The 15,384-nt window shown below is 43.6% G+C and overlaps 2 protein-coding genes across 6 annotated transcripts in view; both read right to left on the bottom strand.

Moving 5' to 3' along the window:
• Positions 1-847: 847 nt before the first annotated feature.
• LOC108933051 (uncharacterized) lies at positions 848-11,021 on the bottom strand. Of its 5 annotated transcripts, none has more exons than XM_018749855.2 (7): positions 10,709-11,021; positions 4,022-4,135; positions 3,794-3,915; positions 3,573-3,665; positions 3,303-3,468; positions 2,726-2,850; positions 848-1,424 (listed from the first exon to the last, which is right to left on the bottom strand). In XM_018749855.2, the coding sequence occupies exons 1-7, from the start codon at positions 10,851-10,853 to the stop codon at positions 1,221-1,223; spliced, it is 969 nt and encodes a 322-aa protein (XP_018605371.2). In that variant the 5' UTR covers positions 10,854-11,021; the 3' UTR covers positions 848-1,220. The 5 variants fall into 5 exon arrangements, with proteins under 5 accessions (XP_018605371.2, XP_018605369.2, XP_018605372.2 ...); XM_018749853.2 differs by having other exon boundaries at positions 1,250-1,424; positions 2,613-2,850; XM_018749856.2 differs by having other exon boundaries at positions 1,250-1,424; positions 2,640-2,850.
• A 291-nt stretch (positions 11,022-11,312) lies between these two features.
• Positions 11,313-15,384, bottom strand: part of vwa3a (von Willebrand factor A domain containing 3A) — a 31,940-nt gene continuing 27,868 nt past the window's right edge. The window contains exons 23-30 of the mRNA XM_029251317.1: positions 14,634-14,760; positions 14,326-14,450; positions 13,694-13,831; positions 13,494-13,591; positions 12,730-12,881; positions 12,016-12,140; positions 11,660-11,691; positions 11,313-11,322 (exon numbers count right to left, since the gene is read on the bottom strand). Coding sequence (XP_029107150.1) covers positions 11,313-11,322; positions 11,660-11,691; positions 12,016-12,140; positions 12,730-12,881; positions 13,494-13,591; positions 13,694-13,831; positions 14,326-14,450; positions 14,634-14,760 — 807 coding nt within the window. The remainder of the gene's footprint in view (positions 11,323-11,659; positions 11,692-12,015; positions 12,141-12,729; positions 12,882-13,493; positions 13,592-13,693; positions 13,832-14,325; positions 14,451-14,633; positions 14,761-15,384) is intronic.

Here is a 15,384-nt window from a genome sequence, read left to right as displayed (position 1 = left end):
CCAGTCAACTTGAGTAAACCGTATAGAACGATGCTGAGGCAAATCATATCCACAAGCACCTGTAAATTATATAAGACCTTAAGTTAACTACTTAGTTAGAAAGCCCCTAATAATGCCTATATTTGTAATGGGTCATATTAAAAAAAAAATGTTATTTTTATTATTACCATTATTGCTTATATTTACAGTCACTGAACAGGGGAAATCTTTGCGATGAGTCCCGACAGCACACTACATCAGTGTTTTGTATGATGTCCTTTTTACCGCATCACAAGTGTCAGTGTGCAAAAATCTGAATATGGATGAGGAACATGAGATGCTCTGGACTCTTCAGGTGGTGCAGGGAAGGGGCCTCTTGAAGGGTGCACTTCAAGTGTTCATTTGTGCCTCTTGAAATTCAAGTGTGGGAAGATACCGTGAAGAACTTTGCATGAGTAGAGCAGAAGAAAATGATCACTACACTTTCTTTTTGCAAATGCTTCCATTTAAATTACTATTAGCGGTTTTTCTACAGACTATGAGGCCAAAGTCCTGAAAAAAACTCTAATTCATATGTATTCTTCGTTGCGGTGTATTTCAACTACACACGGTGTATACTTGACAGGTCTTATCCAACCCTTTGTAGGACGACATTGCAGAAGAGCTGTTGGTGCTGTGCCGTTAGGTGTGAAGGATCAACTACTTTTCCTTTGCAGCACAAAAATGACTTACATGTCAAATTGTAGTCTATGTGAACTTCTTCGGGTAACGAACTGTGCTAAATAACAAAAAATCTACTTAGTCATAGGAGCAAACCTTTATTTGCAGACATTTTGCTTTACAGAGGTTGTAGCAAATTTTACCCTGTTTAACCACAATACACGAGAGCAAAGCTTACATTTTGAAATACCGGAGAATAGCAGAAATAACCTGCAGTGTGAAAAATAAAAGTATTAACCTGAGAACGATCAACAACAACACAGGTGGCAACGGGCCCTATGAGAGAAGGGGCAGCGAGGCCTTTTTGCCCAGGCCTCACCTCACCCAAGAGTGTATTATAGTATAATACACAAACTACTGAAAGCAGAATGCCTAAGGCTTAATGCAATTATACTGCCATACATGCTAGAATGCATTAAACTAGTTTTTATCCCTCTTACCAACAATCTGAAATGGCATGTGGCCTCATCTGAGGTCTCAGAGGGTAAAAGACCAGGGTGGAAAGTGAACAGTGGAAGAGGTCATAGGTTCCTGCTGAGGGCAGAGGACAGCATGGGGTCAGTGAGTGGATGCATCCGACTCAGAGGGGTAAGTTGTGTGTTCTGGGTGCTCTTCACCCTCCTCACGGTCCTCCTCTTCCACCTTCGCTGCCGGCCGGCACGTGTTCTCTGGCACACTGCTCCTCTGAGATCCAAAAGCAGTGGTGTGCTTCTGCACGGTGACAGCTGTCAAGACACGAAGAGAAGCGCATCACTGGAAATAATTTCCCCAGTACTTATTACAGGGTTCCACCTCACTGCTCCAGGTGGCTTTGTTTTTTGTAGTTACAAGTATACAGCATGTTGGCAGAGCAGGGCTTCAAACACAAAGCTGGAAGGATATATATGGATTTTTCTGCGCACACCTCCCTTTCCCTTTGTTTCAGCATCATACTCATTCACTACGTTTTTTTCACCTTCTAGACACCTGTTCAAATGATACAACAAATGAAGTTGATCAAAAATACTATACAGGCTTCATTGATATAGTGCACATATTACAAGAGTGTGGACTCACCAGCATGTGTAATATGAGTGGTAAAATTTTTACGACGTTCTATAATCTCACACAGCACTTCAAAAGAAATTTCAGTTCAGAATATAAATTCTGAAGTAGCATGCCACACAAGCATCTGTGTTGAGTCTAAAATACAAAGGAGAGCTTTACCTATCAGTTGAAAACCTGCAGTATAAGTGTTACACAAGATTAAAGTAATTACATTATAAGAGCTTATTAAGTAGTCTCATAATAGCAGCAATCATCACACACACAGTGAGAAACTGCTTGTCCCAAGTGGGGTCGCGGTGAGCCGGCGCCTAACCCGGCAACACAGGGTGCAAGGCTGGAAGGGGAGGGGACACACCCCAGACGGGATGCCAGTCCATTGCAGGGCACCCCAAGCAGGACTTGAACCCCAGACCCACCAGAGCGCAGGCCCCAGCCAAACCCACCGCGCCACCGCACCCCCCTTAACAGCAATCATATTATTTTTATTTCATACAGCATATTTAAAAGCAGGGGGTGCGGTGGCGCAGTGGGTTGGACCACAGTCCTGCTTGCTGGTGGGGTCTGGGGTTCGAGTCCCGCTTGGGGTGCCTTGCGGCGGACTGGCGTCCCGTCCTGGGTGTGTCCCCTTCCCCCTCCGGCCTTACGCCCTGTGTTACCGGGTAGGCTCCGGCTCCCCGTGACCCCGTATGGGACAAGCGGTTCTGAAAATGTGTGTGTGTGTGTGTGTGTGTGTGTGTGTGTGTGTGTATTTAAAAGCAGCTTTTCAAATTCCTATTAAGTCTTAATAGACTTATTTAGATTTAAATTTAAAAAGTACTGCAGGTAGACACTGAGATTTGGTACAAAGCTGAATAAATGTCATATACCTTTCACCATTTATGAACTGTACATACACAAAAGCCCCATGTAATCCATGGATGACACCAGGAATGAAGGTGTGTGAGGCTGGGTCAGCGGGTGCTAGCACATTGTCCCCCACCACAAGGATGCGCCACGGGCTCCATTTCCCAAAGATGCGGTCCCTGTCCTGGACAGTGCTGGTTCCATCGGCCCAGCGGATCAAGTACTGCCTCCCAATTCCCACCTGCTGCTCCACCTCCGCTGCTCGGGCAGAAACAGAAAAATGGTCCAAACACTTACTCCGTTTCCTCTGACAAAAAATTTTGTCTTTAGGATGGTAATTATACTGACAACATACTTATCTCAGTGGTTATTAATTTATTTTTATTAATTTCCTCTGTGGGTCACATGTCAGCAGCAGTAATTTAAAAAAAATTTAACTGATACAGTATCTCCGTACATTATCTCTTACATCTATCCAGAGGGAATTTCTACAGCGATAAATGTGAGAGGATAGAAAAAGTCTTTATGTTAAAAAATATTAAACAATAATATTTAAATGATGGTGCTACCAATTGTGTTTACAATAGTGTACCTTTTATCAATACCACCAAAACAATGCATGAGCAGCATATTTATTTATGCAAATGCACTTGATATATTGCATATTTAAACTGATGAAACAATGCGGATGATGTGTGTGTATCATCTGTTACCAGGGTGGTAGGTCCCTGTGTTGTCACATCTGGCTACAACTGGTTCCCCAACCCAGCGCTGTTCACACTCCAAGGCATAGGCCACATCCTGCTCAAACTTCTCAGCAGGAACTAAGTACACCTGATCCCTGGGGACTGTGGCTTCCGAGCCGTCGTAGTAGCGCACCTTCAACATAGATTGAACCAAGGGTCAACATAAACAAGGAGTGGCAGAAATGCTCTGTGTCCAGTGTCATTTGGAGCTTTCAGGGAGCGCTACATAAATCTTACCTTGATCTGTAGGTCTCCAGGAATGCTCAGGATTGTTGCTGGACAATAGTGACCAGGGTACAGAGGGTGGGCACTGATGACAGGGTGCTCTACCTATTAGGAAGCACATGATAGCAAATAGAAACCCACTGTGGAATCTTACTTTGATCAATAAATATTTAATGCCATCGCTTCAACAAAACAGAATGATTCCTAGTAAGGGTTTAGGGGACATGTCGGACCTTTATCTCATGGCTGGTGTCATCTCCCTTAGTAATGATGTCCTCCCTCCAGACCCTCTCCAGCATCCCTGCTCCATTTTGCAGGATGAAGCTCTGGTCATCACACACATGGAGCACTAAACCTGGCAAGGACCCACAATACATTGCTTCAGTGTCTATACAAAGGCCCAGCCATAGCCACAGCCACATGTCTGCCTTCTGCCCCAGCTGTTAGGTGTTGTCACTTACCGCGGTGATACCATCCGTCATGTGACCATCGTCCCAGCACTTCCTGCCCAGGGCTCACTTTGGGTAACAGCACTCTTACCGTGGTCATGTACTCTGGTATTCCTACAGAATGACCTGCCAACATGTAAGGTAAAGCCATAGATGAGTCAAAGTAGACAACTAAAAAAAGGCATTTAATTATCTAAAACCATGAATATTTTGTCCAGGTTATGGATTCAGAAACAAATAGGACTGTTACACAAGTACAACTTTTTTTCAGCAACAATAAGGTCTCTTATGAGGTCTCTTAGGGGCTTACGGGCTTATTGAGAAAGAGTCAGTGAGGAGAAGCTCTTAGAATAAAGCCAGTACATCGGAACTGGTCACAGTGGCGTTGGGGTGGACAGCATTTTCTATGTGCCAAAGAGTGAATTCATTAATGTATATTTTATTTTGACTTTTTAAAATTTTTATTTAGTTATTTGTTAGGGGGGGTGCGGTGATGCAGTGGGTTGGACCACGTCCTCCTCTCCGGTGGGTCTGGGGTTTGAGTCCTGCATGGGGTGCCTCGTGACGGACTGATGTCCTGTACTGGGTGTGTCCCCTCCCCCGCCAGCCTTACGTCCTGTGTTGCCGGGTTGGGCTCCAGCTCCCTGTGACCCCCTATGGGACAAGCGGTTCAGACAATGTGTATGTGTAGTTATTTGTTTAGAAGCACCCCACATGGACCCACTGAATGCCCATGGGTGCTGGCCCACAACTGGTACTTGGACCTTCAGAGGTTCACTTTTCCCCTAGTTTGTTGGCCTAGGAATTTTTGTTTTCGTTTCCATAGGTATCAGCTGACTAATTTATTATCAGTGCACAGGCAGACTATTTATATTTATTTTCTCTTTGCTTTTTTCCACTGGCACTTGTGTCAACTCTAATATCACCATAGTTCAGGGCTGTGTATCACTTTAGGTGCCACATAGAACTGAATTGAATTGAATTGAGTTTCAGTTCAATAAAACTGATTTTCAGTCTTTAAGAGTCTTAATTTGGTTTGTTTCAGTCTCCCCTGAAAATAAAAGCACAATTGGCAGACTCAGTTGTCAACCCACGTCTACTGCCCTTCTTCAACCATCAGGTGTATAATAAAGCACCTTGAAATTTTCCCTAGATGTGAAAAAAGTACAACAAAAGCAGAAAGGTTTATACTAAAACACACACACGTTTTCAGAACCGCTTGTCCCATACGGGGTCACAGGGAGCCGGAGCCTAACCTGGCAACACAGGGCGTAAGGCTGGAGGGGGAGGGGACACACCCAGGACGGGACGCCAGTCCATCGCAAGGCACCCCAAGCGAGACTCGAACCCCAGACCCACCGGAGAGCAGGACGGAGGTCCAACCCACTGAGCCATCACACCCCCTTACATGAAATACATTATCACAATATAAAATCATTCAACACAATATAAAATATAAAGTAAAATAAACTATCAAGAGAAAATTAAAGAAAAAATCACTAGTAGGAAATGATTCATAATAAAAATCTCCCCAATAACATACAATCTAAACAGATAAAAAGGGAAAAAATCCCCTTCCTCAACAAATACTTTATTTTACAGTGCAAAACTAAACAAAACAGCTAAAACATAAAATATATTTTTTTCACGTAGAAGTTTGATGAAAAAATCAGTCTATTTTGATTTTACATCATGAAAATAATGCATTGCAGTTTAAACAAAGAATAGCTTTTATTGGCAAATGCTCTGAACATTACTGCGGTTGAGGGGACACCACAGGTCCCCAGAGAACCTTCTAGAAAGACAAAAGTTGGACCAACGTGTGCCGCTCTAAAGGAACCAGGGAGATCTTACATGCAATCTGAGAAGATTCACCTGTAATCTCAGATTAGGCCTCCTCCTCCTCCCACCTGGGCCCCATAATTCCACTTCTTGGAGCCAGGGGTAACTCGACAATGCCACGAGACCAGCTTAACTCAGAGCTCACCGAGGTGCAACGTGGGGGAACCAGAGGGAGCGCAGACTGCCTGCCAGGACAAAAAGCGGATAGCTATGGAAGAGCACTAAAAATACCACAGGGCTGAAATAGCCCTGGGATTATTTAATGGGAGAGTGGGCTAAATTGGGCCAGATATAAACAGAGACCACGTTACCCATCCCTAGACATCATCCCGAGAAGTACTTTCAGCGGCAGAACAGAAGTTCTGTTACTCGCGCGTAAAATGTCACAGAGATTGTAGATGACATTAAAAAGTCTCATCAATCTCATTATGAAAATATATCCTTAAAATGTATTTTATAATACTGCTATACAGTATACAGCAAGTTGTTACATTATTCATATTTACAGGACTGTATGTCTTTTTATTAATACAATTTTTTCTAGTTTTCTCCTCTGTCACGTTGACCAGCCTGTGTTCTAGATATATGACTATGACATAGAAATGAATTGCACATAAAACGGAAATGGAATACAGTTTTGCTCTCAAAAGAAAATGTATGTTCTTTAATCTATAGTTATTTTATTGATGTGATTTGAAATGTGTGTTCAAGAATTGCTTGTGTGTACAAAAATTGACCACGATGACATAAGGAAACAAATACACACACAGGCTGAAACCACCTGGCCCAAGCGGGGTCATGATGAACCTGAGCCTAACCTGGCAACACAGGCTGGACACACACACATACCCTGGATGGGATGCCAGTCCATCACAAGGCACCCCAAGCAGGACTCGAACCCCAGACCCACCAGAGAGCAAGACCAGGCCAAACCTGCTGCGCCACCACACCATTTCCACCCCCCCCAGTAAGGCAACAGAAGAAATTAATTTATTTTCCCCCCTCTGGGGACTAAAGGCAAAAATAATCTTGCTTTTCTTCAAAGATCTATGATTTCTTTCTTCCCTCAGTTCAATCTATTTGTGCCAGAGGATTTTCAGTAGTTAAAGCAGACAGCACAGCCCCTCTTAGCTGGGGGATAAGCAGCAGCAATGGGATTGTTGCTAATCTATTGATGGCATTTGGACGCGAAATGAGAGGCAAAGCAGCTGTGTCTCACAGGAGAGAAGACGCTTTGGCTCTGAGTCAGAGATAGCACTCGTTTTCATTTTCACATGTTTCCAGACATAGGGTACCATGGTACACCTACTGGCCCAGTAAACAATGACTGGAGGAATAAACTGCAGCATTTGCATAAAATAAGGCTTGTCTTACCATTGCATTATGGGTCGTCTGAATAGATTAGATCAGATTTAACTGTGACCACTTATTGATATTTTTTTGATAAGATCAAATTTAGTGTTGTGCCATATGGGTTTTGGCTTTAGGTATGCAGATAACTGACAGATAATCAGGTGGTACTGGTGCATCACAGAATCTTTGGGTTGGACATGGGTTCGATCCCCGCTCAGTCTGTGTGGAGTTTGTGTGCTCTCCTCGTGTTTATGTGGGTTTCATCTTGATGCTCTGGTTTCCTCCCACAGTCCAAAGATGTGATTGATGTGATTTGGAGACTCTAAATTTCCTGTATTATGTGTGTGTTATACTGCACCGCTGTAAAGATGAGTGAATGACTGTAGGTAGTTTACTGTACTATGTCTAACAGTATGAGTCATGTTGGATAAAGATTTCAGCTAAATACTAGTCAAACATTGGATGTCGCTTTGTAGAAAAGCATCTGTTAAATGAATAAATGTAAAGTCTTCCATAAGAAGCATAGTCTTTGTGTATGTGTGTGTGGTGGGGGTATCCTTCTGCACCAGCAGTTTTCCCACCCTCTTTGTTTAGTGGCAGAGTGCCGTACAGGTGCAGTGGGATCAATTAAAATCCTCTTTGCACGAGAACCGACAGGCTGCAGGCTAATAGTTTTGTTGTGTAAAACCCAGGGGTCACCAGGGTATGTCTCTGAATTACGGGGGGGGGTGGGGGGGGGCACTGCAGCCACTCCCTCTCTCCCAGCTCTGTCACTATGTTCCAATACTGCAAGTGGCTGAAGCTGCGGAATGGGGGGTGTTAAATGTAGTCAAGAAGGACTGGACTCTAATCGGGTCAGGCCGCAGGCTCAGATGGAGACAAGATCTTTAGAGGATCAGCTGCGGAGACCTTACAAAGCACTCGGCATTGTATGAGTGTGTGGGGTGGGGTGGGGCGGGGGGGTATGTGGGAGAGTACAATGGGCAAAATGCGGCCCAGGTACAGCCACTGTGGGGCTACTAATGCAGAAGGTCCAATCAATATGACCTTATATATGAACCAATAAAGCAGTTTTCTTGTGAGTTTCGTGGCTGATACAACAACTGTTCTGCAGATTTAGTCAACAGTGTAGGACAATGGTGTCCCATCAAGTATGTGTCCTGCTGTTGTCACAAACCACGTTGCAGCTTCTCAAGTTCGCAAATGACGAGACCGACTCCTGGGTTTCTAATAAAACGTTACATTTAATTAAAATACCAACAAACATCCGTCGCTCCACTTGTACGCTCTGAGGCAGTACACTCTGAGCCAAACTCTTCTTCTCTACTTCTTTTTTCATTTACGCAAAAGACCAAGGAACGTAATTAACGTATGGACATCTAGTGGCAGTTCTATAAATCGCATTTCAAATTGTACAATTAAACTCAATGCCAATCATTCATCAGCAATTACAAGTTGACAACCAAATACAAACAACACCTTTCCACACAACATCAACAACACCAACTCAAACAATAAAAATACAACACCTGCCTTGTCTGGCATCCTTTGCTTCTGGGATATGTTCTGCACTGCCATAACCTATCTTAGGACAAGCGATTATAGACAGCAAATGAGTGCATTAGTCAGTTATAATCATAAAGAGTCCCGATTATCCAGTCTTCTGTTATCCAGCTTTCCACGTTTTCCGGCGACAAAATGCCTTTGATTAAAAACCCGTCCTGTTTAGAACTGCCTGCAGCATCGAGCAAGGATGTTTGTCCCTTTCTTTTTTTTTAGCCTTTGTTAGTAGTGTCCTGGAGAAAAAAAAAAAAAAAAGACTGACGGTCAATGTCAAGTCGTGAATACTGTTGAGATGGTGCGATGGTGAGTCACATCTACAGGTCGATTCTCTTCCATCACCTTGTCCTTGGGTGTTGGACTGAAAAAAAGGACACAACCACAGACACACACACACACACACACACACACACACACACACACACACACACACATTTTCAGAACCGCTTGTCCCATACGGGGTCGCGGGGAACCGGAGCCTACCCGGCAACACAGGGCGTAAGGTCGGAGGGGGAGGGGACACACCCAGGACGGGACGCCAGTCCGCCGCAAGGCACCCCAAGCAGGACTCGAACCCCAGACCCACTGGAGAGCAGGACCCGGTCCAACCCACTGCGCCACTGCGCCCCCTAAGGACACAACTAACAAAGACTAAAAAAAAAAAAAACTCAAAACAAGGCTCCGTGTCAAGTCGTGAACATATGAGTCGTGGGACATCAGAGTGAAAGTCAGATATTGAAAAAAACAGAAGACGTGCTCAACTTAGTGTAAGAATGCAGTTAAAGGCCTGGCTACTCAGAACCCCATTACATATGAAACAAAAGCGAAGATAGGAGAGCACACACAAGCTCGCAGAATAATTATATTTTTCGTAGCGTGACGAACATGTCACGCTGATGAAGTCATGAGGCCGAAACGCACCAGTCACGTTGCCAGCGATATAAATATTTCAGTAAGCTCATGTTTGACCTCGCATCTTTGGTTGAGAAGAGCAAAGCGAAGCCACCGCTGCTGATGTTATACATGAGATAGGTTAGCAACTCTAAGAAAAAAACTGTAGATATCCCTTTCTAGATACAACTCATGGTCCTTTTTTGCTATCTGGCTCACTGCCGCTCCCATTGAGGAGCAATAATCAAGACTCTCCTGTATTAAAATATCATAAACACGTTAAACGCAAACAACCCATCCACCTCCACAGCTCCCACATACCAAAACAAGCTTGACATTTCCGTGAGGAGTGGGGTCAAATGCAAATATATCCAGGTGTTTAATTGAATAGGTTTGCTGTTTTCATGCTAATGAAAGTAGAGGCGGTAAAAGGGGTTTGAGGGAATATCCGAGTCAGCATGAAATACGATAAGCAGGAATTTATAAACGCTGGTCAGTACTCCCTTCGGTAAGCATCAATATGGCACATTATTGTTTCACCAAATTTCAGCGTACATAATTAATGCTTCTGTTCCATTGTCCAGCCAGACAGGTTTAGCACACATCTATATATGGAAACACTGGTAAGCATGCAACAGCCTTTTGTTTATTCCCTGCCCTGTTTGAATAAATCCATTTTATGTAATTTTATGAAGAACAAGGGACTTGTTCCCAGTATTATTTTGCTATTATGGGAGCATAATTGTTATGGACATTTAGTTCAAAACAGCTATAGAACAATTAAACCCTTCTCAGCTAAATAATCAAAATTCATGTAACAAAAAAACTAACTCAAGATCTTCCTATAACAGTATGCCAAAAATGGTAAAAATCATGTACTTGCAGTTGCATTTGGACTTTTAATAGATGGCGTGAAGGTTCAACGCTTACCGGTTTTTTTTTTTTTTTTTAAACTTTAGGGGGGCAGGGGGCATTAGGCTATTAAATACTTCATATATTCATTAAATCCACTTCTTACTTTGATCACTGTATATTAAGGGGTTCAATGCTTACCAGTTTCTGTGCCCATGCTGGTGAGAGGAAGGAGCTTCTGCAGCTCCTCCAGAAGCTTCAGGTGTTCTTCCTGCCCAGCGTTGTCCTTCAGGGGCTTCATCAGGGGCTGCTGCATCTCCCACAGAGCTGTGGCACATTTCTGCATCTTCTGTTGACAAAAAGCAACATGAAGACTTGCAGACTTCTGCTTGTTCAAAACAGCCGCTTCGCCTGCAGGAGGACTTTTAAAGATTGGACATGATTCAGGAGTTTGTCATGTGTACAGTAAACAGTTTGTTACACCATACAATGAAATTCTTACTCTGTGAATCCTCTCAGCAGCCTATGACATAAATTGTAAGGATATAAAGAAAGAAAAACACAAGGCATAAATCACAAAAATTACTGTTAGTGCAAAAATCCAGGAAACAAAGTTATACATATATAAAGCGTGCAGTGCGCAATGTAACTTAATGAAATAAATAATCATTAACAAAGCATGAATGAATCATTATTTCAGTATTTTTTCAAAAAAAACCTAAACACAATTTTTTTTTTTTAATTTTTTTTTTTGCGATTTTAGGTCAAAATTTTATTTTGAAACAAAATTAAACCAGAGTTATTGTCATGACTGGCTCTGGAAGGAAGCGGCGAACTCAAGTGCAGAGCGGTATACGTGGTGTCTTCGGGGAAAACCAAGAGAGGAGGTCAGAGAACGGGCGATTGGTCTTCGAGGTGCGAACGTCGTAACAGGGAGAATCCAAAAGGCGAGGTCGGTACACAGGCAAGAGGTCGATGATCATAAAGAGGCACAGGATCGTGGGAACAAGGGACGGGATCGGGGAAGGCGTTCGGGAACAGGAAATGGCTAGAAGGTCGCTAATGAGGAGGCTGAACAAGGTTCTGCATCAGCTGCTGGTCTGACGCAGCCTTTTATGCCCCGGTCTGCGTTGCGTCCCAGGTGTTCCGTGTCGGCTCGGAGGTGTGGGCGTGGCGGTTATTACCTAAAAAATGAAAGAGAAAAGAGTTAATTTTGAAGGAATTAAACTGCATCTACTGTTTTTTCTTAGAGTTGCTAACCTCTTTCTTGAACAACTTTGACATAGTTCTTGAAGCCGTTTCTCTCCATTCTTCAAAGTATAAGATCAGCAGTGGTGCCATAGCCCTGCTGTTATAATCACAGCTATTCGTCTTTATTTGCCATTTGTTTGTAGTGATTAAACAAGCGAAAGTGAAACCAGTAATTATGTGTCGACTTCAGCCGTGCCTGTTCTACACTGCCCAGGCCTGGTAATGTAACCATGGTAAGGGACTGATAGGGGACATACTTGGGACTTTGGTTGCAGCAGCAGAGTAGCTGGCCTGCTGCTTGGAGGGGATGGTGTGTTCATTCTCAGGGGCTCTTCTCCAACATTGTCTATCTCTGCAGCGTGTCCCCGGCCACCAAGTACGGCTGTTAAAAAACACACGTGGAATGTTAATGCCACATCTGCACGGCAACGGTGGGGCTGAACTGCGCCCCAGAGGACACAGTGGAATGTCCTCCCCTCTCCGGCAAAATAAGCACCATCCAGAAATTCCATGACTCTCAGCCAAAGGGATATGAATATGAGGGTCAGAGTTATGTTTTGATCATAGTACCCAAAGTGAGAAAGCCGTTGTCTATTAGCGCTCTGGAATATGCAGTATACGGAACCATTCTGCTTATGCAAGGATAACAGGTTAATTCTGGCGTGAGCGGAGGAAAAAGCAAAGATGGAAAAAAAATCTGACTGTGAAAATCCTACAAATGGAAAAGTGATGAGCAGGTTGCTAATATTTATTTTTTCCATTTAGGCAGTTTTCTCCAAAGCCATTTACCGTTATTACCATTGGACTGATAGCTTGACATCTGACACCATTCACTGCCATTAGTTGGCAGCAAAGCGCACTTAAGGACTTACAAACAATTCAAGTTATGATCAGAGGTCCGCTCCCATTTGTGTTTGTAAGTTGAGGTCCAAGTGTACCGGCAACACTTTTGCGTCTCGTCTCCGCCTCACCTGCATCTCTGGCCTGGTTTGTGAAACTCTTTTGCTGTCTTCTTCTTATCCTCCCCCGTGCCCTGTTGGCCTGGGTTTCCCTCACTTCATGTGGTTCCAATCTCTCAGTTGTTCCATAGCTGTGCTGGGGACCCAGGTCAACTTCTGGTGTTCTGTAGAGGGTGTAGGAGGAGTTGAGTCTCAAGCCACATCGTAATAAAAATACCAGCATACTGCCTCTGTCAATTAAAAATTAGCTACATGGTACAACCAGCTTAGTTATTTCAAGTCTTCTTTGTCCCTTTGCCGATTTTTTTCCATTGAATTTTTCTTGTTTCCTTACTAGCCCTGTGTTTTCAGACTAGTTCACAGAACATTAGTTACCATGCCATGGTCTCATGGGGAACTGCGGTTTTCTCGCCGTGCCAAAGATGTTAAGTCTAATTGCGAAAATGACAGGTAATCCAAATTTCCTAAACCCCAAGCTTTCTAATTGCTACAGCTCCTTTCCCCAAAGTGACTTTCAACAGGTAGCTACCGCAGTTGCCATGGCTCGTCTGAGCCCACATCGCATGAGTAACTACATATGGAATTGGTAGGAAACCCAAAGCTGATCGTGACATGCAAATTTTCATGCAAATTTATGGTGGATTTAGGAGCTCAGGAGAGAAATGGGTCGCAGAGGGAGTCTAAAAGGGTCTGGACAGGTGTACATAGCTGGACTTTATTGATTCTGATTTGGGGTGAAAGGCAGTAAATTAGGTGAGGAATGTGGTAATACTTACCTCGCTTGCTCCTTTTGATGCTGCTCTCTAATGCAGCAACAGGTGACCATGTACCTCTTCTGACTGACTTTAATGATTTTGTTTCGCATTGCATGCACCTGCAGACCAAGGCATAGAGAATATTCCATACGTAATGATTGTGATGATTCTCATTGTCATTTAGCCGCATGTGCTGTTGATTCCGGCCTTGAGGGTCTTATCGTTTTGCCATCAAACTTGTAAACTGTGTACAGCTTGTCAATAGGCTCCAGTCTGCGAGGCGTTGCTATAACAACCCCAGGGACAAAGCAATTTCCTGCACCCTGCTTCTCTGCACCAACAAATACGGAGTCTCCTATCTTTTGAGAGGAACATTGCAGAAAGAACCATGAGGTCAATACCTACGGCACCATCAAAGGTGTCAGCATTTACGAATACAGGCAAAGTACATGATCTTTAGTAGTATTACCCCTTTGGGTGCCAAAGAGAAAGGATTATGTCCAATATTTGGACAGCAATAAAATATATGTTAGGTTTCAAAATGGACTGCAGTTCAGGTCCAGTTTGTGGAATTTATTCAGTCAAGTTTGGAATTTTAATTTATAGCTCAGAGACTTTTTGAGGCTAAAGACAATAATGAAGGAGGGCCTCCTGTTGAACCCTGGAGGGAGGTGATATATATTCTCTGAACAGCTGTACAAATGGGATCGGTAATAATGAGGAAAATGTAGACAATAGATCATTTAAATAGTAGATAGAATTGTAAATAATATAAAGAACTTGGATAAACACATGCGATAGCTATAGTAAAAATTTAAGGCATCCAGACCTTGGGATGAGGGTGAGGGCTTACCACAAGCGGAGGACAAGGTCCTGCTCCTCCCACAGTGATGAGGAACCTCAAGGGAATGATCTGGCAATCGCCACTGATGAAGTCAATCATCACCCGCTTCCCCTTAACGCGTCTTTTCACGGTGCCTAGGAGAGCAGGACCACGCGTCACTGAGCAGTCAAATAGTACCATTCACTCCAATGGGTTTTACACAATATTCAAACTTCTATAGCTTTCACTGAATTAATGTTCTTACTGTAGGAACCGCAAGAACAGTTTCTTAGTAAAATGAGACCAGATCACAGGAATTTAAGGATCAAGGTACCCACCCGTATAGTAAAACCCATCCTTTTCTGACCTCGCGATGACCCTCTGGCCCCTAAGAGTGTCCAGCACCTGCACCGCGGTTTCCTTGGGGGCTGCAGGCAGGGTGTCATCTGCTCCCTTTCCAGGGCGCTGGAAGAAAAAGTGTCCGTCAGCAGACTTGGCAAAGAGTTTGACAGCCTTAGTCAGTGGAACATGAGCGCCATGGCTGTCTGTCTGAGCTTTCAGCAATGTGCCACGGCCATTCCTGTGAATCCTCCAAACTTTTATAGAAAAGTCGCCTTCTGGCACAAAGGATCAGCCGCTTGATATAACTCACTTCATCGATCAAGGATAAGGGGATTGAGTAATACAAGATCAAGGCAGTGTCTAATAACAACGCCTTCGATTTCAACCTTGGGGAGATGGCGGTTCGGCTGCTGAATGAAAAGTGTTTTCGAGAAGGAGTAAAAGAGGATGCAGGGCAGGCGATGCAAAGTCTGTCTCACTTCCTCCCCGACGCACGTTCCAACATCAGTGCTGCATGTAAAGCATCCCTTCATTCAATTAACTCAACTGATCATTCAAAATTCAGCTGATCTCTTAAGTTCACGTAAGGTGTAAATGTTCATGCACTATAACTTCAAAATCATGCCCGGATAAACCTTTACACAGCTACTCCTGTAATGTGATATAGATGTTTATAGATATCTCAAAAAAATTATTACTAGGAAAGCGATCAGGAATTGTACTGATATTCCGGTAAAGTTTTATGCA

Source organism: Scleropages formosus, chromosome 1 (assembly GCF_900964775.1).
Source record: "Scleropages formosus chromosome 1, fSclFor1.1, whole genome shotgun sequence".
In the NCBI taxonomy this organism is placed as follows: Eukaryota; Metazoa; Chordata; class Actinopteri; order Osteoglossiformes; family Osteoglossidae; genus Scleropages; species Scleropages formosus.
Note: the sequence above shows the minus strand (reverse complement) of the source record. Positions and strands in the feature narration are given on the sequence as shown.